We start from the raw sequence: 23,159 nt of genomic DNA, 5'->3' as shown, positions 1-23,159 counted from the left end.
GAACCAGATTTTTGTTTGAGTCTAGTAATCTCAGTTGAACACAAGAGGTTGTGAAATAATCATCCATTTTATTCAGACCTCTCTAGCATCAGTCCAACACAGAATACTTGTGGGGCCGGGAGAAACGTCTGGAATGTGCTCCCTGTTTAAGTGTGTAAGTGCAGGCTTGGCTTCAGGCGTTACCCTCCACCTCACAGAAAGAAAATGGAGCTCAGAAGGACTGGATGACATAGTCCCACAGAGCGTCAGGAATTCAGTTTCCACTGCCAGTAAAAATACCCTACAGGACGACTTAAACTTCCCGGCGCTGGGGGTCGCTAGAACACTTGATTTTGTCTAAAGGAACCCAAGCCTTCACCGACCGGAAGTTCCTTTACCCCCAACAAAGAGGGCGCGCCGTCACGTGGACCAATCAGATTGCCCTACGCAAGGTCGGCATTTCGCTAACTCATCCCGGTTTTCCTCTCCAAGAACGCTGACGTTAGCCAATCAGCGTGGCCTGAAGTCGGCGTGCGTCTGGCGTCAGAGGTGGGGTGGAGCCAAGTTGGAATTTTGGCGGGTCTGGCTGTAGGACGCGAACCGGTTCGGAATAGGGTGAGAGAAGTCAGAGTCTGGGTGTGGGGATGGCCCTCCGGCAGCTGGGGAGGGCGGCCGCCACGCGGGTCTGTGGGAAGGTTTGAAGAGCTCCGAGGGCGAGCAGCGCGGAGCCCGGGGAGGTCAGGCGGGCGAGACTGGAATTGGGCGAGCGCGGTGTCCGAGCGGCGGGGTGGGCGCCGCCTGAGGAGCGACCGAAAGGTAGGGGCCCCTCTCAGAAGCACCGGGGAGGTGCCAGGCGTCGGGCCGTCGTCTATACTTAAGAGGCCGGATTTGGTTTTTTCCTGAAGAAGGCTTTTAAAAATGTCTGCCAAATGCATGCCGTGTGGACTTAACATTCATTTTTTTTTAATTCATGATTTGCTAATAGTCCTTGAATGTGTGCCTCTGCCGGCCTCCAGACATAAATTATTTATGAATTATTTATGCGCGCACCAAGCTTAGAATCTCAAGAGAGTAACATAACAAGCACCCCGCAGTGGAAAGTGCAGTAAAGTCGCGAAAAGGATGAGGTGTGAGAGGGTGCCAACGCGGCCGCTCAGGTAGGGTGGTGTGGAAGGCTCAGAAAAATCGATGTCTACGGGGGAGCCGAAGGGATGAGAAGGAGCTAGGGGAGCGCTTTCTAAAGAGCCGAAGGCCTGAGAGCGCTCAGTGTGTTCGGGAAGATGAAGGCAGTCTAGTCTGAGGAGAAATAGGCGAGAGACAGAGTATCCATTTCGTCATAGACTTTTAAATTTGGTTCAACCAATGAAAAATCACTAAAGAGGTTTTTTGGGGGTTTTTGTTTTGTTTTGTTTTGTTTTAATTTGAGAGAGAGAGCTCCTGCAGGAGAAGGAAAAGCAGATTCCCCACTGAGTGGGGAGCCCCCCATGGAGCTGCATCCCAGGACCCAGAGATCATGACCTGAGCCAAGCCAGACGCTGGTGGGACTGAACCACCCAGGTCCCCCTTTTAAAGACTTATTATTGTGGGAATACCACGATCCACTGTACGTTCCTAGAAAATTGCTAAGAAAAAAAAAGATTATGGTGGCTGCTGTTTGGAGAAGAGATAACAAAGAGACCAATACTAGAAGCCCATGCAGTAGGTTCAGGCAAAAGATAGAGCAGTATTTTGGAGACAGACCCGATGGCAGCTGTTGGGTGGTCCTGAATGTGAGGGTGAGGTAGAGTACACAGCTTTGAGGGGAAAAAGGCGGTTGGTTATAGAGATGAATACAACATTTGGCTAACCCTCAGGAAGCTTATAGTCCAGCAGGTTTCTCAGGAGACTCTCAACACAGTGTGGTGCACACGGTACTTCCACAGAAATATTTGTTGAATAAAAAGAAAGCATCATAATTAATACTTGATATTAGACATACCAAGGTTAGCTGTAAAGCTCATCAGTTAAATAATAGCTTAGAAAATTTGTACTTTTTTCTTGCAGTTATTAAAATTAATTTAATGGGGATGCCTGGGTCGCTCAGTCATTTAAGTGTCTGCCTTTGTGTCAGGTCATTGATCTCATAGTCCTGGGATGGAGCCTACTTGGAGCCCGCTCAGCAGGGAGGCTGCTTCTCCTTCTCCCTTTCCTGTCCCCCACTCCCCTTGTGCATGCTCTCTCTCTCAAATAAATAAAATCTTTTTCTAAAAAAGTCAATTAAATGAAAGAAGGGCAATGCACAGAATAATATGATTTTACCCTTCTTAGCTCTGCCAACACTGAGTTTTGCTGAATAGTATTGAATTGAAATCCTGATGTGACTAAGGCTGCAATTGAGTAGAACCACCCACTAGACTGCTATGGATAAGGTAGCCGTCACATGTATCATAGTAAATAAAATGGGATCGTAGCCCTAATATTTAGACCACTCTCAATAATACTTGTCCATAATCCGTCCCATCCATGTAATCTAGTACCCTACAAAGGGTACATCAACCGAGTTTCTAAAACCATAGTTTGAAGTCAAGATAAAGGGAGATGGTGTTGGTAGGTGGAGATGAGAAGTGGTCAGATTTTGGATGAATTCTGAGCTTCAAGCCTGTAGGATTTGTGAGATCCTAGATTTGTTGCCTATGAGATGTGAGAGAGGGGACAATCAAGGGTGACTTTTCCCATGTTGATTTCATAGCCTAGCCAAGATTTGACATTACTGCCATCTCCTGGGCACCTGATTCTCCTTCGAAGCTCTCAGTCACAACTGTTCTCTTGACAGCATGGATGGTAAGTTCTCTTTATTTTATGGAAAACCACCCTTTTGTCTACAGACTTATTTATTTTACTTGCAAAATAGTGAAAATAGGTATACCCCACCCTCAAGTATTTTCTCAGTGGTTCAGAGAAGATCTCACTTCAGTCAGTGAATGTTATTTGTTCAGTCAGGTGGGATTTTATCTCCTGGCAGCATTGATTGTCTTTCATAATAATGATAGTTGGCATGTACTTAGAACGTGCCAAGCACTATTCTGAGGTCCCTACTTATTTTAACTTCTTCCCTACTTATATTAACTTCCTTAGTCCTCTGAGCAACTGTATTTTTTAGACTGGAAGACAGATGGTTAGTAATTTGTCACGGGTGAGACTGCCAGAGCAGGGATTTGAACCCAGGCAGTTTGACTTCAGAGTTCACAATTAATAATGACGTCTGTTGAAATGGTTTTATCTAGCTCTGGGTTAAACTCTTATAGTCCTTTCTAATTTTATACCCTGCCCTTTTCAAAAAAGGAGAACCAAATGTTGAAATTCCTCACACTATAATAACACGTGACATTGATTGTACCTTTGGTAAAATAATAGTGTCCTGTTTCCAAAAATCATCAAATTGCCTTCTGGGCAGTTAATATAAAGTATAATTATTTGCTGGGAGACAGTTATGAGAGTAAGTGGTGAATGGTATGTGTTCTCTAAGAAATCATTGTATCTAATAAACATTGATTTGGTTAGCATAGTGTTAATAATCTGGTTCAATACAGATGGTATCAAAGCATTTACTGGTCTGGGCATACATGGTTGAACAAAATCCCTGCTTCTATTCTAGTACAGAGAGCAAGATTGTAACAAATAAGTAGGAAAATATCAGGTAGTTGGTACAATGGGAGATACTAGAATGAATTTGTATGCTGAGAGAAATGCTCCAAAAGACAGGGAATAATGGGTGATGTGGGGATGAGAGCTGGTGCTTATAGGCTTAAGTCCTTGAGGAGCTAAAAGGAAGAGGGTCCAGTGTATAAATGGAATGAGGAAACACGGAGATTGGGTCAACATAACATGGAAAAGACAGGATTTTCTGTGGTGACTGAGTTAAACCAGGATGGGCGGTATCACAGGATTAGACCTGGTGCTCTCATGAAAGAAAATGGGTTCAAGGAAGGGTATGGAGCCAATTGGCCACATTTGTCACCTGGGACTCCCAGTGGTATGAGCCGAGGCCTCTTCTTGGGGTGTGCTGTCTTCCACAGCTGGTAGCCAGACAGAGGAGGGCCTCTTGGCTCTATTGAGGGAATGTGGCTGTCTCACCTAGAGCACAGGGAGCCAGATTACCTCTTCTCTCTTGCTGCACCCTGCAGTTGGAGTATTGACTCAGCAATTCAGATAAATCATTATGCAACCTCTGACTTTAAGCTTTAGACCCTTTTATCAGATTCTAGGCCATGAGTTTGGCTACTGGCTGTTTTCCATCTGCTAAGAATGCAGAGTAATGGAAAGAATATTGGTTTGCTGGTCTAGAGAGTGCCATCCTTTTTTTTTTTTTTTTTAAGATTTTATTTATTTATTTGACAGACAGAGATCACAAGCAGGCAGAGAGGCAGGTGGAGAGAGAGGAAGGGAAGCAGGCTCCCTGCTGAGCAGAGAGCCTGTTGCAGGGCTCGACTCCAGGACCCTGGGATCACGACCTGAGCTGAAGGCAGAAACTTTAACCCACTGAACCACCCAGGCACCCCTAGAGATCTCCATCCTAAGTCAGCCTCCTGTGCTGACCTGTTTCACCATATGGTCCTGAACAGGCCTTTGACCTCTCTGTACTTCAGCCCTTATCTTTGAGGTGAAGGGGGTGTGTGAAATAGCCTTAATGTCTCTGCTTTAAAATGGCTCAGATTTATTAAGGACTAATGCCCAAATACGGGGGGGAAAGGGGGAGGCACAGAAAATAAACAAATCAGGAAAGAAGAAATCCAAAGGGCCAATAAACATAATTCTTTGCCTTACAAGAATTCCGGAAATGGAAATCAGAACAATGGGATGCCTTTTAAAATCATCCATCAGACTAGCAAGAAATTTTAAGTGACATATCAGATATTGGTGAGATGGTAGGAAGAAATGGTACTTGCATGCAATGCTAGTGAGGGTATAACCGCTTTGGGACCAGTTTGGCAGTATCTAGGAAAGTTGAAAAATGTGCATATGCAATAGTCCAGCAATTCCACTTCTGATAGGTATTTCCAGGAAACTCACACATATTGCAGGACACATTCATGGTTGTTGGATAGTTTGTGATGGGAAAGAATTGGAAATGGCCCATATATTGGATTGGATTAAAAATATGACTTAATAAAATGTGATAGTTTTACTATGGAATGCCCTCTAGTCACTGAAAGAAGTAAACTAGAACTCTATGTTTTGATTTAGATCAATTATACATGCAATGTTGAATGAAAAAGTGAAAAATAGACTAGAATGATATACCAAAATTATGACACTTATTACAGTGGGGCATGGAGGCAGTGGAAGGAATTGGCTAAGATTTGGCACAATAAACTTCATAAACTTTTTTTTTTTAAGTCTTGCAGTATAAAGGCAAGCAAACATGACGTGGCTAATTCTGGGTGATGAAATATAAGTACATTTTATGTAATTCTTTGTACTTTTCCTACACTTGAAATTTTTTTTCCTCAAATAATTAAAAAGAGCCTAAATGTATGTTTAGTGTGTTTTTGGATTATTCCCATTATTATGGATTGGGTTTCTTGGAAGTTGGCGTGCAGGCAGGTGCTTATCAGCTGAAGTAGCACAGGTGAAAGGACATAGCCCTGTGCATGGTGCACTGAGTTCACTAAGCAGATACCACCCTCTTTCTCCTTCACCCGGTGCCCTCTAAGCACCTGGGGAGATGAAAGATGGACATAAGAACAAGAGTTTTACCAGGCAAAATGGTGAATCAGCAGAGTCATTCAATTGCCTTATTAATGGTGAATGTTTTAATTCATTGTGCTTGTCATTGTTGGTTTTTCTCCGGTACGTTTATAGTCTGTCCTTCTTTCTGCACAGGGGAGGAAGATGATTTGTCTCTGCTGACTGCACTGCTGGAGGAGAATGAGTCTGCCTTGGATTGTAATCCAGAAGAGGGTCATCCCTTGACCCAGGGGGATGGCGAACCCGACGCATATGACGAGCTCTTTGATGCAGATGGTGATGGTGAATCTTACTCAGAGGAGGCTGCTGATGGAGACCTGGGAGAGACTGAAGAGCGAAAGGAAAATTTGGCCACTCTCTTTGGAGATATGGGGGACTTAACAGATGAAGAAGAAGTTCCCACACAGCAATCACCTAAAAATAGAGTCCTCCCTGCTCCTGCTCCCAGTCAGGGGAAAACTAATCAAGAGTTGCAAGGTTCCCTAACTACTTGCTCTTCTAATTTCTTCAAGATACACTAGATGGGAGCCAACAGTTTTTATCAAAATAGCTGCTGAGTCAGGGTGGTGATAAATGACTTGACCAAAAAAAAAGGGTGGGAATTAGTAGAGGAGACATTTCAGGCGGCAGAGGCCCCTGTCCCAGTGTCAGCCAGCCATAACTAGTCCTTCCCAGAATGGCTCCACCAGCTTTCGTGCCTATTACAGAAAAATCTCACTTAGAGGTTTATATGCATGTGGAGCCAGGGGTAGGACTGTAGGCTTCTCCTCCTTCTATTTGGGCCAGAGGCCATTTATGAACAGAAGCTTTGAGGAGTGCCCTTTTCTAATTTGTGACATTGTCTCACATATTTTGAAATTATAATCAAATTCAGTGGTTGTCTATTTCTTCTAATAGAGGAGCCCGCATTTATTATATTAATTATGGTACTAACTTTATGATATAATAATCATTCCCTGACACCTTAAACTTGTTAGCTAGGAATATGCTTCTGTGATATTTGTAAGTAGTACCAGTTTGTAACTAGCTTAGGTATTAGAGGCTTGATTACTGAAAATACGAAGTTTATTTCCCTGAAGAACCTCTTTGAAGTACCAAAGTTAATGGTAGTTCTCAGTATGTGACTATATTGTGGGTCTCAGGGTGTTAAGGTGGGGAGTAGACACCAAAAATAATTACAACATTTTTATCATGTATAATATTTCTTCTGCCGTGGATCTTAAATCAATATATTTTTCTTCCCTAGATGAATTAAGGAAGTTACAAGAACAGATGAAATCCTTACAGGAACAGCTAAAAATAGCAACACTTAAGCAGCCTGCAAGTCCACCCCTTTTGCCTAAATCTGGTAATCAAACTGTAATTCTAGGAATAGTGTGCAATTCTGTTGTTAAGAAATTATAGCATTTTTTTCTGCATTCAGCTGCTGGTAAAATAGATTTTGAGCCCCTTTCTAAATTTCCTTTGTGAATTTCTTTTTCTTTTCATAAAGTAGAGAAGTCTCCATGCTCCCCTCTTAAAGAGAAGAAAGTTCAGAGAATTCAGGAGTCGACATGCTTCTCTGCAGAGCTCGATGTCCCTGCTCTACCAAAAACCAAGCGAGTGGCTCGGACACCAAAGATTTCATCTGCAGGTATAGTAGGCAAGGCCTCCCTGGTTTTTCATTACTCTTGCTCTATTTAAAAGTCAATTTGGCACTGTCATATCTGTGTGCGGGGGGCAGTGTCATACCTTTCTGGTGGGGGAGGGCCAGGGGTCTATCTTACCTGCCCATTGAGAAAATTAAGTTTGTTGGGAATGAGAGCCATGTGGTGTATTTTGTAAACTTTCTCTGCATCTCAGAGTGCTTAGAAAATCCTTAGATAAAGAGTAGCTATATTTACTAAAACAGTGAATTGAATTTTTTTAAACTCTGTAGTCTTCAGTTGACTTGAATTATAGTAAGTATAACTACTGGATTGAGTTCTCAGGCAATCCAGAGATTGACTCTTTGGGCCCCTGAGTTCAAGCACAGATTCCTTTTAAAATGGCTAAGTTTTATTTGAAGCCAGGTTGTATTAAAGCAGATGGTCCATTCTTTAGAAAAGACTTCTTTGCCCAGAGTAGAGACGTGTACTCAAGTATAGTTCTGGTTTAGCCCACATGTAAGCACACAGTTAAAATGAAAAATATCTATGACCCCTATGTATTGATTTTGTTGCACTGCCTCAGTTTGCACATGGTAATACTTTGAAAGATCTAAGACAAAATGGTCTGGTTACTCAGAGTAAACAGCATGTTATTGATCACTCATGTTCAAAAAGGCCTTTTTAAATAGCAGTGGCATAAGACACAATAGCAGAGAGTAACAGCCTCTCCATATTCACATTTGAAACAAATTATATATTCCATGTATCCATTTATGAATGGCATCCTTCCCTTTAGGACCTTTGACATTAATAAGGTGTTTCATTAAGTAGTGTCCAAAGTTAAGTTTTGAGAGGGTGAGGCATGGGCAGGCTTTCTAGAGATTCTAAAGTTCTAGGGTTGTCCTGACCCTGGAAGCTTACGATGATGACCCAAAGTCTCTTTGAGGATAAAACAATACAGTGTTATTTCAGAGAAAATAGGTTTATTAAGGAAAATATCCAAAATATCCTGACCTTCAGGAACATTATCAAACACTTCTGAAGTAAGAATACTAACTACATTGGGGATATTTAATGCAACCAAGTCAGCAAAATACCCTGGTCCCCCTAGTTCCCCACCCCCTTCCCCACCACCACCACCACAAATGAAATGAAATGGAACGGAATGGGATGAAATGAAACCAGAAACAAAGAAAGGGAAGCTAACATTGGATTTTCTTCAGGTCAAAGTTGATCTACACACAAATCACGAATTAATCCCATCACAGTTGATCTACACACAAATCACTAATTGATCCCTGAAGGAGGGCTCTTACTCCCTCGTGGAGTCTACCACAGCAGTCTGTGTATGGGGAATACTCAGTAAATGTCATTGCACAAAGGATCTGTGTTTGAGAGCAGCACTATAATATAGCCGCCACCTGCTCCATGTGGCTTTTTAAGTTTAAATTAGATTAAATAAAATTAGACATTCATTTCTTTGGAAACACTATTCCATTTTTAAGTGCTCAGTGGCCACCACATCAGACAGCATCAGTGTATAACCTTTCCATTGTCACAGGAAGTTCTTTCGGGCTACACTGCGGAGGTTTGGAGGATAGTACAGAAATGGTCTTGTGGGCGTCCTTTGTTCTCAAGATTTGGTTATTGCATATGTTGATTTTAAAAGAAGCAATTCCATAAGAACAAATTTTGTAAGGATCAGTGGGATTTTTTCCTTTCACTTAACTTTTATGTTAATTTTCTAGAGCCCAAAAGCACATCTTTGAAGATGACAAGTACACCTCCCCAACCACTCCGAACTACTCCTGGAAATAAACTTAGTGGGTTGGTCAGAGATCAGAACACAGGGACCCCCAGGAGTTCAGGGGAACCGGCCCAGACAGTGGTCTCCGTGGAAGCCTTCTCAGGCCTGAGGCTCAGGTCAGTAACTGTAGAGCCCTCACATTCGGTTCTTATGGCATCACTAGATGCTTTGTCCTCCTTCCCAAGGATTAAGCCTTTTTGAAATAATGTGTTTGTACAGCAGATCCACTTAACACTAACAGCTCTTGAATTTGGCAAAACTTGGCACTAAGATGAGCCATAGCATTCAGTACAGTTTGATTGTGAAATGTTTAAAGAATGCATTTTCATTTATTCATTTAATATGAATAAAAGATCATGTATCTGTAAAAAGGAAGTAATAATAACAAATAAATAATAGTTTATTTCATCAGAAACACTGATGGAGACTATTTTTAAGCCCATAAAGGTATATACAGTTTAACCGGGATAGTAGTACCTTCTTGTAACTAATGTTAAGAAAAGTACCTGTGCTCTTTTTCCTACAATGCCAGGTAATCTCTTAATTGGAATAATAATCTAATCCTTGCTGGTTTCTTGACCCAGGTGGCCTCGAGTGTCTTCCACAGAGATGAACAAGAAAATGGTTGGCCGAAAACTGATCAGACTATCTCAGCTCAAGGAAAAGATGGCAAGTGAGCAGCTAGAAGAAGTAGACTGGGTGACTTTCGGGGTTATATTGAAGAAAATCACTCCACAGAGTTCTAATAGTGTAAGCCTACTGATTTCTTAACTGCTCCATCACAAGCTGACCATAGGTGCTCATGTTCAGGATTTCTCTACCTTAAGCCTATCAGTATTTTATCTTGAGAATGCTGCTAGCAAGTTCGCAGATTGCCTCACCATTGTTGGATTGCTGTCTGAAGGTTAAATTTGTAAAGAATGCCCTGCAATAACAAGACCTGGTTGTACAGAGTCCTTGGGCTTTTCATTGTATTATTACTGCTGCATTTCACTTGTCATTGTTTTGGGGGTACATGTGGTGGCCCCTGTGACACTGTCATCCCTCTTGTGGGAGAGAAGCCGAGTTTCTAGATGCTCCAGAGAGCGTGCCTAGAAGGAAGAGGTCAATCTCAGAAGTTCTAAAATTGCCATCCTGTGCCAGCACAGTGGATCTTAGAAAAGTTCTAACAGGTTTTAAAATCGCACTTGACTGAGAGGTAACAGGTAGATGACTTGTGGCCTGGCAACTCAGAAAACCTGGGGCCTGAGCCTCAATCTCCCTAGCTATGTGAACTTAGGTTGACCTTTAATCTTGGAGGACATCCATTTCCTTCTTTGTAAAAGGAAAGAATTGGCTTTTGGTTATACCAGAATTCTCTCTGAGCTCTCAAATACTATGCTTAATCATGCTTAATTGTGATTTCATTCTCTAATTCAGATCTTGGTCAACCTTAGATTGTTATGTGGTTCTTGATCTAGCCCTTTGTCAAGGTGAATGTGAACACATCTGGTTCATTTTATTAAGTTCTTAATTTTGTCACAAGTGGCTATAATGACATTGAAATAACAGGTGTGAAATTTTATCTGAACCCTTCCAAGAAAGACCTTGTACAAATCCATGGAAACATAGTTATAACACTTGAATCCAGTCAATAACTCACCATAACCTATGACCACACCTGTTCTGGGATACCTGTGTGAAATAGTTTGATTCAATATTCAGATTATTTTAAGTAATAACTGTGAAAGTAGAAATTTTTATATAAATGGTTAGCATTTTGAGTTGCATTTCTTCAGATATGTAACGCTTCTGAAATTTTACAGTTAAACATAACCAGCTGTCTTTAAATGATACTTTTGTTTTTCTTCTAAGCTAAGCAAAGATTGAATAGCACAGAGCTGACATCTTTTTATTAATATTAATAATATAATTAACCAGTGGTAAATAATAGATCCTTTAAATTTATATCAGTAAATTGTTAAATGATAGTGCCACAACCTCCTCTGGTCCTTTTAATACTCCGTGTGTGTGTGTGTGTGTGTGTGTGCCGCGCGCATGCAGTTAGAAAGGTCATACTATCCCATTGACTATTTAGACCTGAGAATCAGAGACTTCACTAACATTTGTGCTACTGACTTGCCTTACTTCACCTTCATTTCTAAAATGAGAAAGGTAATAAATACTAAAGCCTAGAGAGAGGTTTAATTTATAATGAACAGACATTCTCAAGATTTTATAGTCAGGGTGGTTTATATTTATATATGCTTTCACAGTAGAGCACTTGAACCATAAATGGAGACAGTATAGCCCATTGTGCAAAATTTATTAAAAATAAGAATAAATATTTGTTCCAGGGGAAAACTTTTAGTATCTGGCGACTGAATGATCTTCGTGACCTGACACGGTGTGTGTCATTGTTCTTGTTTGGAGAAGTTCACAAAGAGCTCTGGAAGACTGAACAGGGTACTGTTATAGGGCTGCTCAACGCAAACCCCATGAAGCCCAAGGATGGTTCAGAGGAGGTAAGAGTCTGTTTCCATGGCTTCTTTCTTCCTTTCTTCCTTCTTCCCTTCTTTCATTTCTTTCTTTCTTTCCATCCTTCCGTCTGTCTGCCCTTCTTCCTTCCTTCCATCTTTCTTTCTGTCCTTTCCTTCCTTCCTTCTTTCTTTCTTTCCTCCTTCCTTCCTTCCTTCCTTCCTCCTCCCTCCCTCCCTCTCTCCCTTCCTTCCATCCTTCCTTGTCTTTATAGCTTAGCCAAGTTCTTTCAAAAACTTGTCTACCTCCAGATACTGAATCAGGCTTTTATATATCTCCACTAATTTGACTTTTTGTTTGTTCCTCACCCACCAATATTCTGAATTTCCACCTACTCTTAAGTGTTTCATAACAGCTTCTTTCGTTAAATCTTTCCACATCAGTTCCAAGTTTCCTGGAGTGTTTTGAACTATTCTGCTCAGGTCTCCTTACATCTCTCTCACAGATCTCCGTTGCGAGCATCAAGCAGGCAGGATTTTCTAGTTGACGGGACTTTGCTCCATTAGTTGTACAGTGTAGCTGCAACTTAGAATCAGAGTGATTTTATCTTCTTAAGCAGCAGTAGAGTTTTCTCTGCTATTGCAGACAGAGATCTGTGAGAGGCAGAGTTATTTCTCTTCTTCCTTTCACCATAGAATGGCAACAAATCATCTGTTGGTTCAAAATGTGTTTAGGAACAATAGAGAAAAACTTCCCTACAGGTTTTTTTTTTGTTTTATTTTGTTTTTTTTTTTTTTTTAAGATTTATTTATTTATTTTAAAGAGAGAGAGAGAGCACAAGCCAGAGGGGCAGAGGGAGAGAGGATCTTAACCCGAGCTGGATACAGGGCTCAAGCTCATCTCCCTGAGATCACAACCTGAGCCAAAATCAAGGGTCAGATGCTTAACTGACCAGGCAGGCGCCCATATTACAGTTTGTTTTAATGGTAAACATTGGGGTGTGTTTTTCTCCCATAATAAATAATCCCAGTGTAGACAATGTAGTGATGTCAGGACCAGTGTCTGTGAGCCTCTCAGCCTTCTCCTCTTCCACTGGATGGCTTTGAAGCTCTTTCCCTTACATTGCCATTCAAGGCAGGAGTGAGCCAGCACCACCCTGTCTGCTTTTGTTGGGAACTCCTGTGTCGGTCTCTTTGGCCGGAACACAGTCTCATGACCATTGCTAGCTTCAAGGGATGCTGGGGAAATGAACAGGATCCATCACCTGAAGCTGAGCATTGGCCAGCCCAAGTGAGATCCAGATTCTATAGCAGAGGCACAGGAGAGAATGGGTATTGGGTACAGAATTGAACATGTCTTCTATTTCTCCTATTTCTACAGCTGTTTTGCAGAGTCTGGTTTCTAATTCCTGTAGACTGCTAAAGCCTTGCTAACTCCCACCAGCCAGCCTCTTATTCTTGCCAATGAAAGGGCATACCTTTGTGGGCTTTTAACTCCCACCCTGTGTCTTCTCTGCAGGTGTGTTTGTCTATTGATCATCCTCAGAAGGTCTTGATCATGGGTGAAGCTCTTGATCTGGGAACCTGTAAAGCAAAGAAGAAAAATGGACAGCCGTGTACACAGACTGTTAATTTGGTTGGTTTCCACCCTGTTGGGATGGTTTCTCCTGGAGATGGGATCTAATGGGTGTAGATTGTAGATAGCCTAGTGGTAATAATCTGTTTGCAACAGAGTTTCCTACATAACAAGAAGCACCAAAGTAAGAAAATTCAGTGTGTGGTGAGTAACTGCCAGTTTGAAAAACTGAGGACAAGGGAAGGATTTAATAAGGTGATCTTTTACTGCCAACTGACTAGGAAGTATAAGGAAGATGGAATTTGAGTTTGCCCTCAATTCTGAGCAGTGCCAGAGACCAAACACTGTAATGAAATGCACTGAAAACCTTATTTTAATTTCTGAACTCCAACATGTATTTTCTTAGAGCTTTTTTTTTTTTTTAGTAGTCATGATAACTTGAGATATAATTCACGTATCATACAGTTCACCCTTTTAAAGTGTACAGTATAGTAGTTTTAATATTGAGATGTGTAGCTATCACCACTATGTAATTTCAGACCCCTTCCCAGTACCCCCCCAAAAAACCCCATACTCATTAGCAGTCATCTCCCATCACCCTCTTCCCCCAGCCCCTGGTGAGCCCTACTCTGCTTTCTGTCTCGATTTGCCTTCTCTGGACATTTCATATAATGGAATTGTACAGTCAATGACCTTTTTGTGTATGGCTTTCACTTAGCATGATGTTTACAAGATTTGTTCACGTCACATGTGTCAGTACTTCGTTCTTTTTTGTGGTTGAGTAATATTGCATCATATGCACAGACTGCTTTTGTTTATTCATTAGTCAGTGGTCCTATTATGAATATTGCTGCTATCGCAATCTTTTTTTTTTTTTTTTTAAAGATTTATTTGTCAGAGAGCGAGAAAGAGAACACAAGCAGGGGGAACAGTAGAGGCAGAGGGGAAAGCAGGTTCTTTGCTGAACAAGGAACCCAGTGTGGGACTTGATCCCAGGACTCGAGGATCATGACCTGAACCGAAGCCAGACACTTAACTGACTGAGCCACCCAGGTGTCCCTGCTCTCAGCATTCTTGCACAGGTTATTATGTGGACGGATGGATGGATGTTTCCAGTTTCCTTGGGTATATAACCTGGAATTTCTGGGTTGCCCCATAACCCCATGTTTCAGCTTTTGAGGAACTGCCACACTGGCTTCCAAAGTGGCTTCATTCTCACCAGCAGAGAGGAGGGTTCCGTTTTTTTTCATATCCTGGCCAACACTTGTTTTTGTCTTGTCACTGATGACAGCCATCCTAGTGGGTGCGAAGTGGTGCTAATTAGAGCTCTTTGAACAGATTAAATGGCAAGTTTTTGTTTTGTCTCCTTTTAGTTCCCTCATTCCTGCCTCACAGATGAGCTAGTGAGCAGGAAATAGCAGGAGGGAAATAGTTGGAAAAAGAGGTATCAGCAGGAAGTGCCTGACGTATTTCTACATAGCAGTGCAATCATTAAAAATCTGTTGTTGCTGCATCTAAGAGCCACCCAATGGAACATTAGCATGTTTCCCTTTTTTCCTTCACCGAAGGGTAACATTCGTCCAGGAGGCAGCCAGAGGAAAATAGAAAAATTTCACTAGAACCTAATGTTTATTCTTTTTTTTTTTTTTTTTTTTTTTTTTTTTTAAGAGAGCTAGAGAGAGCTCTTAGGGGTTGAAGAGTAGGAGGAGAGCAAGAGAGTATTAAGCAGACTCCACCCTCAGTGCAGGCCCCGAAGTGGGGCTTGATTTCACGATCCTGAGATCATGACCTGAGCCAAAATCAAGAGTCAGACACCTAACAGACTGAGTCACCCAGGTGCCCCAATGTTCTTTTATTCTTAAATCAGTTTGTATTGAGGTAAAATTCATATAACCTACAATTAACCATTTTTAAATATACACCTGAGTGATATTCAGCATATTTACTCTCATGTAAACACCAGCTCTCTACTTCCAAAATCTTTCATTATCCCACAGAAACACACCATACCCATTAAGTAACCACTCCCTACCTCTCACCTCCATCCCCTGGTGATGTCGCCTTTTGTGTCTGACTTCTTTCACTTAGCATAATGTTTTCAAGGTTCACTCTAGCTGATTTTATTTCCATAGTAGCAAAAGGGCATGTGCGGTGAACAGTATCACTTTTTCTTTCACCCAGCTAGAGCTTTTAAGTGGAATTTCAGGGAAGTTGCTGCATAGCTGTACACTCATTAGTGCCCCTGAAGCAGGGAGAAAGGAATAGTGTTTGTTTTTTTTTTTAAGGTTTTATTTATTTATTTGAGAGAGATCACAGGTAGGCAGAGAGGTAGGCAGAGAGAGATGGGGGGAAGCAGGCTCCCTGCTGAGCAGAGAGCCTGATGCGGGGCTTGATCCCAGGACCCCGGGATCACGACCTGAGCTGAAGGCAGAGGCTTAACCCACTGAGCCACCCAGGCACCCCAGGAATAGTGTTTGTTTATTTATTTATTTATTTATTTAAAGATTTTATTCATTTATTTGTCAGAGAGAGAGAGAGGGAGAGATCACAAGTAGGCAGAGAGGCAGGCAGAGAGAGAGGGAGAAGCAGGCTCCCTGCCGAGCAAGGAGCCCGATATGGGACTCGATCCCAGGACGCTGGGATCATGACCTGAGCCGAAAGCAGCGGCTTAACCAACTGAGCCACCCAGGCGTCCCAGGAATAGTGTTTATTGACACTGTTCCCTGATGTGTCGCCCTAGCCCTGAGACAGCTGCTCTTCCTTTTGCAGAACGACTGTGAGTACTGTCAGTATCACATCCAAGCCCAATACAAGAAGGTCAGTGCCAGGCGAGCCGACCTACAGTCCACCTTCTCTGGAGGACGAATTCCAAAGAAGTTTGCCCGCAAAGGCACCAGCCTACGAGAACGGCTGTGTCAGGATGGTTTCTACTATGGAGGGGTTTCTTCTGCATCGTATGCAGCCTCAATGTAAGACATTCTCTGGGGAATCTTTCAGGATAGAGATCTTGCTACCCTACTTGTGAGAATAAACCCAATGGTTGTACTTTTCTGTAATGGTCCTAGAAGACTTGTACAGGTTTTATCTTTCATAAATTCATGGGCTAGAACAAGGTAGACAAGGACCTCCTTTATTTCCAGGTAGAGAGGAAAACACGGGGGGCGGGGCAGATATTAGTTAAGTTTTATCATGATGGTCTTTAACACAGCCCACACTTCTTATTTTGCTACTAAAGTAAGTAGTACAACATTGTCAGGTCTGATTGTATGGCCATTAAAAGTATGTTAATTCCAGTGTTAGCGTCCATTAAGTCATTCCCTTCCTGACTATTACAGTGAGGTGGCAGATCTCTTGGAAACCAATTTAACTCTGAATTAATAGCAGTAAAGCCTTAAATAGAGTGGAATGCTGTTGAGTCACACATTCATGGCCGTGTTCTGGGGATCTCAGGCCCTCCATAGAGTCCCCAAAGATCAATGGCCTTGCCACTGTAGGGTAGAAAGCATATCTGAGGACATGACCGGTGGGAACCTGTCTCAAAGGAGCTACCCCTGGTCCAAGAACAAAATAGTTTGTTCCCAGGCAAACAGAAATTGGGCAAGAAGACTCTCACCTCCTACCTGACTTGTTATATCAAACACATTTTTAAGATTTAAAGTAATGTCTATATTTTTCCAAACTGCAGAAACCAATAGTCCTACATTATAAGAATGTATCTGTATATATGCAGTTCAGCCAAAAGGAGATGATAAAAACTAGGTGTAATTCTGCTACTGAGATAATCATTAGTTCCTTGCTATCTGTGAACACATGCATACACACACACACACACAGAGCTGTATATGCTTCTAGATGTTTTTTTACCATGTGTATAAAATTCCAGTAAATAAAGGGAGATAATACTGGACCTATACTTTGCAACTTCCCTGCCCCCATAAAATAATTAATACTTTCCTTATTGAATATGCACTTACAGCATTAATTTTAGTGGCCACATAGTCTTTTACATGGCTGTGTGATAAAACCATTCCCATAATGCTTAGTGGATAAATATTAATGGTGCTTCTAACTTTTAACATTGCAAACAATATTTCAGCCCATTAATATCCTAAGTTTTTACCTATTCCTTAATTTCTTTAAGATAAATTCCAGACCACTTGATCAAAGTGGTGTCATATTTTTTTAATTTCTTTTGCCATCTTGCTTTTCCAGAATGGCCTCCAGCAAATTTGCAGGTTGCCTGACATAATGCATTCACCAGCTATGCTGTAGGATTGTGGTGTTAAGACAGTTCTTATATAATGCTTTGAGAAACTTTGATAGTTTGTAATAAATGAATACTTCTGTGCCTTTACCTCATCAGAGCATTGAATTTTAGTGACTTTCCTTTTGGGGGGTGACTCTTGTCATTCCAGTGCAGCTGCTGTTGCTCCTAAAAAGAAGATTCAAACCACTCTGACTGATCTGGTCGTTAAGGGGGCAGACTTGATCATTCAGGAAACCCAACAAAAACTTGGTAACTTTGTTTCTTGATACTGTATTTCTTTCTGCAGATTAAATATGTGGTCTTTAGGATTGAAAATGGTCACAGTTATTCATGCCCTAAGTTATAAATATCCACTCATCACTATAGCTAGTGAGTGATGTGGCCTAAGCTGAAACAATCAGCCTTGCTTTGCAGCATCTTAAGGAAAAACAGCATATTAATCATGGCTGAGTCTTTGAGTAGATGCTTTGTAGATTTTCTTGATGTATCCGCTCTAACTCTTAATGGCCAGTATTAAAATTGGTAGTATCTGGTTCCTGGTGATACTCATCAGTTACCTTCTCATTAAAAAAGGTGTAAGTCAAAGAATGGCATCTCTGCCCTTTTCACTGGGGACTTTGTTCCTAACAGTGTTGAGGGCCTAGGACATACCCTCCCCATAGTGAACGTTCCGGATGTAGTGTAGGAAATGACCATACAGATACTGGTGTTCTAATCATCACTTGAAATAAGAACTATTTGTCACACCTTTGCAGTCCTACTAGTCTACTAGAGGCTAAGAATTCTTTTTTTTTCTTGGCATTCCATCTACTGCATTTACAAATGACTAAGTTGTGAATGCAGAGTTTTAAAAGTGATGTCACATAATCTCAAACTGCCAGAACTTTGAATCCTCTAAAGCTGATGTTTGTATATTCCAGGAATACCCCAGAAGAGCTTTTCTTGCTCTGAGGAATTCAGGGAACTGATGGACTTGCCTACATTTGGAGCCAGAAACTTAAAACAACATTTAGCCAAAACCAGGTTATCAGGTAGAGTCAGCTGTCCCTGCTCTAGCCCCACGTCTGTGCTCTCCTGGCGCCTTGGAGCCACTCAGTCTGTGGCTTGTGTTTCAGGGGTGATGGGGAGCTCGAAACCTGCTTTCCAGTCTGTCTCAGCATCAGCCCTCTTGAAGCAGCAGAAGCAGCACATGCTGGAGATGAGGAAAAAGAGGTCAGAAGAAATACAGAAACAGTAAGAATAACTAATATTCCATATTTACATCTCAGGGATCCTCAGAATGTCTTAATGGGTTTCCAAAATGTGGCTTTAGATTTTGGGTTGGCTACCATTTTAACTTTGAAAGTTCAAAAGTAATTTTAACTTAACCTAAGAAGATAGCCTTTCGAGTTCAGTGTTTCTGACTATCGAACCTGAGACCAGGTGGGATAGGTTACAGTAATTAACACCCCAGGGAAGAAGAGAAAGAAGGAACCCTCGAAGAGGGTTTTGGAAAAGGGGAAAGCGCATGTTGACCTGTTTCCTCTCATTTCTTAGTTCTACCACATTTCATTTGTAAATTACAGGCTAAGCCAGTAATTTGCAGTTGTTCAGGTAGACGGTAAAAATGAGGTACTGAAAGTGGAGAGTCATTTTAGAAGCAGAAACAAGTGAAAAATAGTGCAGAAGGTAGAGGAATCAAAGATTCTTGCACTCAAGTTACCAGGATAGTGATAAGAGTAACAGTCTACAGACGTGTCATGTGTATGAAGACGTGCACCGCATAAAGACAGTGTCTCACTCAGGCCTTCACGTAATCTGTGAGGGGCTGTTATCCTTGTTTTATGAGTCATGTAACTGAGCGCCAGAGAACTGGTTGGTGATGGAGTCATGTTTGGACTCACCTGTTCTGCCCCCATTAAAACAGTTATCCCAAATCTGGGCCACTGAAAGATAGATGGTCAATAAACAAGAAAGTCAACTTTATGTCACCAGAAAACTCTTTGGAAAAGTCCAGAGCATAGATTTGGCCTCAGGCAGGTGAGTTTGAGGTGCTGATGGAATATCTCTAGAGGTATTCTTCATGTGACTACAGATGATGTAAATAGTAATACATGGAGTTGTGGCCTTGTGTGAAATAGGGGTCACCTGCTCATTTGAAGGTATTACAGTTGGAAGTTTTTCAGAATTTTACTAGCCAAATAAAACATCTCTTTGGTTGGGGTCTCACAGGGAGGTTACAGGAGTGGGCATGTGGTAGTGAAAACAATCCTGGCCTGGGATTACCCAGTGCTAGACCTCAGCCTGTCACAAGCAATAGAGTGTTGGGCCTTAATTTCTTCATTTATTAAATGAGAGTTCTAGACTGCATAGTTTGTGGCAACTGTTGTTTTTCAATAGCCTTTTAGACTTTAAGACTATTTACCAAATTAATCACCATGCAAATTATAGGTTCTTTCTGTGAAGGACTTTCAGATGTATCCTGTGTTATCTCTTCCCAGTAAACTAAAATATAGAGAAATTCCATGAGTTCCTGAAGGTCCCAGCTAACCAGAGAGCTAGGAAGACAGCCCACATCTCACCTTCAGGGCTGTGTTCTATAGAGAGGCACCCACTAGAAAGCCAGTTAGCAAAAATAGTAATCAGTTCTAAACTGGTGAAATGAGAACTTATCAATGAATAATCTGTTAACCAGAGTTAGTAAAGCCAGCATGTTCTCAGTGTGTGCTAATCTGAATTCTTGACCAAGAAGTGGCAGCTACTTTACTAATGATTACTTATCAGCTGGTGGCCTAGCCTACAGTGTCCCAGTCTGCATATCTGTGGCTGTGTATTTCTTTAAAGATTTCTCCAAAGCTCAAGTGGGGTCAAGAGCCCAGCTGTGCCACCCTCCTCTCAACGGGCCCCTTCTCAGTCTTTGCAAATGGGGGTTGCGTTGCCCAGCCTGGAAGGAACACCAGCTACACAGATGCCCAAGCTTGGGCGAGGCATCTCAGAAGGAGATGATGTTCTCTTTTTTGATGAGTCACCACCACCAAGACCAAAACTGAGTGCTTTAGCGGAAGCCAAAAAGGTAAGTGGCATCTATTTTCAACATTTGAATTTGCATCCTGTAGGACATAGCTGGAGTTGCAAACTTTTTGTATCTATGATCAGGAAAGACAGACAGTAACAGCTGTTTCTTGACCATGATAATTAGAGTCAAAGGAATTTCAAGTGATAATGGTATCAACATTGATTTAATCCAAGCATGTTATCTGTTCTCAACACTGTTCCTTGTGAGGCTGAGGGAGATTGCCTAAATGCTGGCTAGCCCAAAGGAGACAAATTCTGGAACTTGTTAAGGCAAGATTGTAAAGTGGTTGTTTAAAGAATCCTTCTTTAAAAGAAATCTTACAAAATAAAGTCTTGTGGTATCTGGGTGGCTCAGTCTTTAAATGTCTATTTTTGGCTCAGGTCATGATCTCAGGGTCCTGGGATCCAGCCCCACATTGGGCTCCCTGCTTGGCGGAAAGCCTGATTCTCTCTCTCCCACTCCCCGATTTGTGTTCCCTCTCTTGCTGTGTCTCCCTCTGTCACATCTTTTAAAATAAATAAAAGAAGTCTTACACAGGAGCTAAATTACTTTGATTGACATGGAAGCTGGGAGTGCTCAGAAGCCCCCTCTCCTCTTCCTCAGCCACTCTGAGCCCTAATTAGAGCCTGTCTTCTCTTTGTTCTAGTTAGCCGCTGCACCACGTAAAGGGCAAAGGCCTGTTATAAGCCAAAGCTGCACCTGCAGTAATGATAGTGATAACAAGTGCACATGTGATCTCGGGGTAATGAGTTTGAACCCCCTGTCGGGTATAGAGATTACTGAACAAATAAACTGTAAAACAGAATAATTGCACATGTACCCATGATATAGACATACATGTTGTTTGTATAGGTTTGTGCTTTGCATTCTCTCATTTCATCTGCGCAATCTAGTAAACACTATCATCTCCGTTTTATAAATGTAGAACCTGAGGCTGAAAAATTAAGTAATTTGTGTAAGGTTACAAACTAATAAATGGCAGAGCTAGGACCCTATCCTCATTCTGTTTAATTGTAAAACAAATTTCCACAGTGTTTATGTGATTCCTCTGTGGGTCCTGAAGCCCACAGTATAAGTGATGTTTAGCTTAATATTTAAATAAACTGAAATTTTATTAGCTTATAGACCTGTCTCCATGCTTTAAAATTTTAATAACTGGGTTAATAATGTTAGGCAAAAAGAAGGTATATTTTGCTGATTTGTATTTGAAAGCAGAATTCACTGGATTAATAACTAGAAAAGGGACATTGGGCGACAGATACCTGACTCGTAATTAAGATTTTTATCTTTTTTTCCTAGTTAGCTGCTATAACCAAATTAAGGGCAAGAGGCCAGATTCTTACAAAAACAGACCCAAACAGCATTAAAAAGAAGCAAAAGGACCCCCAGGATGTCCTGGAAGTAAAGGAACGTGTAGAAAAGAACACCTTTTCTCCACAAGGTACTGGGGATTTCAGAGTTAGTAGTGGGAAAGGCCACCATCTGTGAGGAGATGTTCCAAACCATAATCACCATCCCTGATACCGGAAGTCATTGTTTTACTTAAAGTGGCCTCTCTGTACGATACCTAAGTAGAATCTCTACAAACTGGAATGGACCGTTTTCTATAAGCACATTAAATTGAAATGAAATTATGCATAATCTAAAAACTTGAGAAAAAGATTACTCATGGATCTTTACACAGATATATTAGGTAAAGATTTACTTTGAAAGCAGTGGAATTTCTTTGTTTGCAAATTATCATTTTTACTTTGAAAACTCTGAAGCTGGCAGTAATACTTTACCATCAATTTATTTAAAAAGACTTTTTTTGATGTTACCTATCATCATAGTCCACTCCTATCTTAAGGTGAAAGAGATTCTGATCCAGTGGTCAAATCTGCCATCCCCCATATTCTAGACCTTACTTCTCAGTTCACTCCTGAAGAGTTTTCCTCTGCTGGTACCTAGTGGGGTAAATGAAGTTTGAGGGGCCTGATTGGCAGAGATGGAGAGAACTAGAGGAAACTGAGTTCATGAGGCTGCCTGGCTTTCTGAAATTCCACTGTGACAGCTACTGTGTTTCCTTTCTGCTCTAGCTGAAGATGAATTAGAGCCTGCCAGGAAAAAAAGGAGAGAACAACTTGCCTACATGGAATCTGAGGAATTTCAGAAAATTCTAAAAGCAAAATCGAAGCACACAGGGATACTTAAAGAGGTAAAAGCTCAAAAGGTCAGAAATGATAGAGATACCTTCCAGACTCAAGGCACTTTGTTGTGAGACTAAGAATCTATTTCTTCGACCTCAACCGAGATGTATTATATGTCTGAGTTAACTTTGAAGAACAGGAATGTTTCTGATTGAATTTAGCTTTGCCTCTGTCCTTGAATTGAAGAATATCATTTATCATTATTTTAATGGACCTCAATGTTATAAAAAATGTTGCCTCATAATTATGGCTTTGCTTTGATGTTTAAGCAGTTCACCACTATAGCTGTTCTTTTCTGTCCTGCTATATGGGGAGGGATTTTTTTCCCCATTCATGTATTTTTATATTGTGATTTTTAAATACTGTAAGTCAGTTACCAACCCGTTGGGGGTAGTTGCTCACAAAGCCGTGTATTTCGGATTGCTCCCTTATTACCCTGAAATAAGATTCTTGGGTAATATAAATTAACCTAACT

General features: G+C 41.3%; 1 protein-coding gene across 5 annotated transcripts in view; it reads left to right on the top strand.

Moving 5' to 3' along the window:
* Positions 1 to 536: 536 nt before the first annotated feature.
* The window catches only part of MCM10 (minichromosome maintenance 10 replication initiation factor), a 61,150-nt gene continuing 38,527 nt past the window's right edge, over positions 537 to 23,159 (top strand). For 3 of the 5 annotated variants that reach the window (XM_047739537.1, XM_047739535.1, XM_047739533.1), the window contains exons 1-16: positions 537 to 594; positions 2,708 to 2,799; positions 5,842 to 6,183; positions 6,953 to 7,054; positions 7,199 to 7,339; positions 9,083 to 9,257; positions 9,726 to 9,891; positions 11,478 to 11,645; positions 13,117 to 13,233; positions 15,943 to 16,142; positions 17,589 to 17,689; positions 18,361 to 18,471; positions 18,556 to 18,673; positions 20,264 to 20,492; positions 21,795 to 21,936; positions 22,574 to 22,692. In XM_047739537.1, coding sequence (XP_047595493.1) covers positions 2,793 to 2,799; positions 5,842 to 6,183; positions 6,953 to 7,054; positions 7,199 to 7,339; positions 9,083 to 9,257; positions 9,726 to 9,891; positions 11,478 to 11,645; positions 13,117 to 13,233; positions 15,943 to 16,142; positions 17,589 to 17,689; positions 18,361 to 18,471; positions 18,556 to 18,673; positions 20,264 to 20,492; positions 21,795 to 21,936; positions 22,574 to 22,692 — 2,238 coding nt within the window. In that variant the 5' untranslated portion in view covers positions 537 to 594; positions 2,708 to 2,792. The other 2 variants (XM_047739538.1, XM_047739534.1) reach the window with 2 other exon arrangements.

This window comes from Lutra lutra, chromosome 8 (assembly GCF_902655055.1).
Source record: "Lutra lutra chromosome 8, mLutLut1.2, whole genome shotgun sequence".
NCBI lineage: Eukaryota > Metazoa > Chordata > Mammalia > Carnivora > Mustelidae > Lutra > Lutra lutra.
This window is presented reverse-complemented; position numbering and strand designations above follow the sequence as displayed.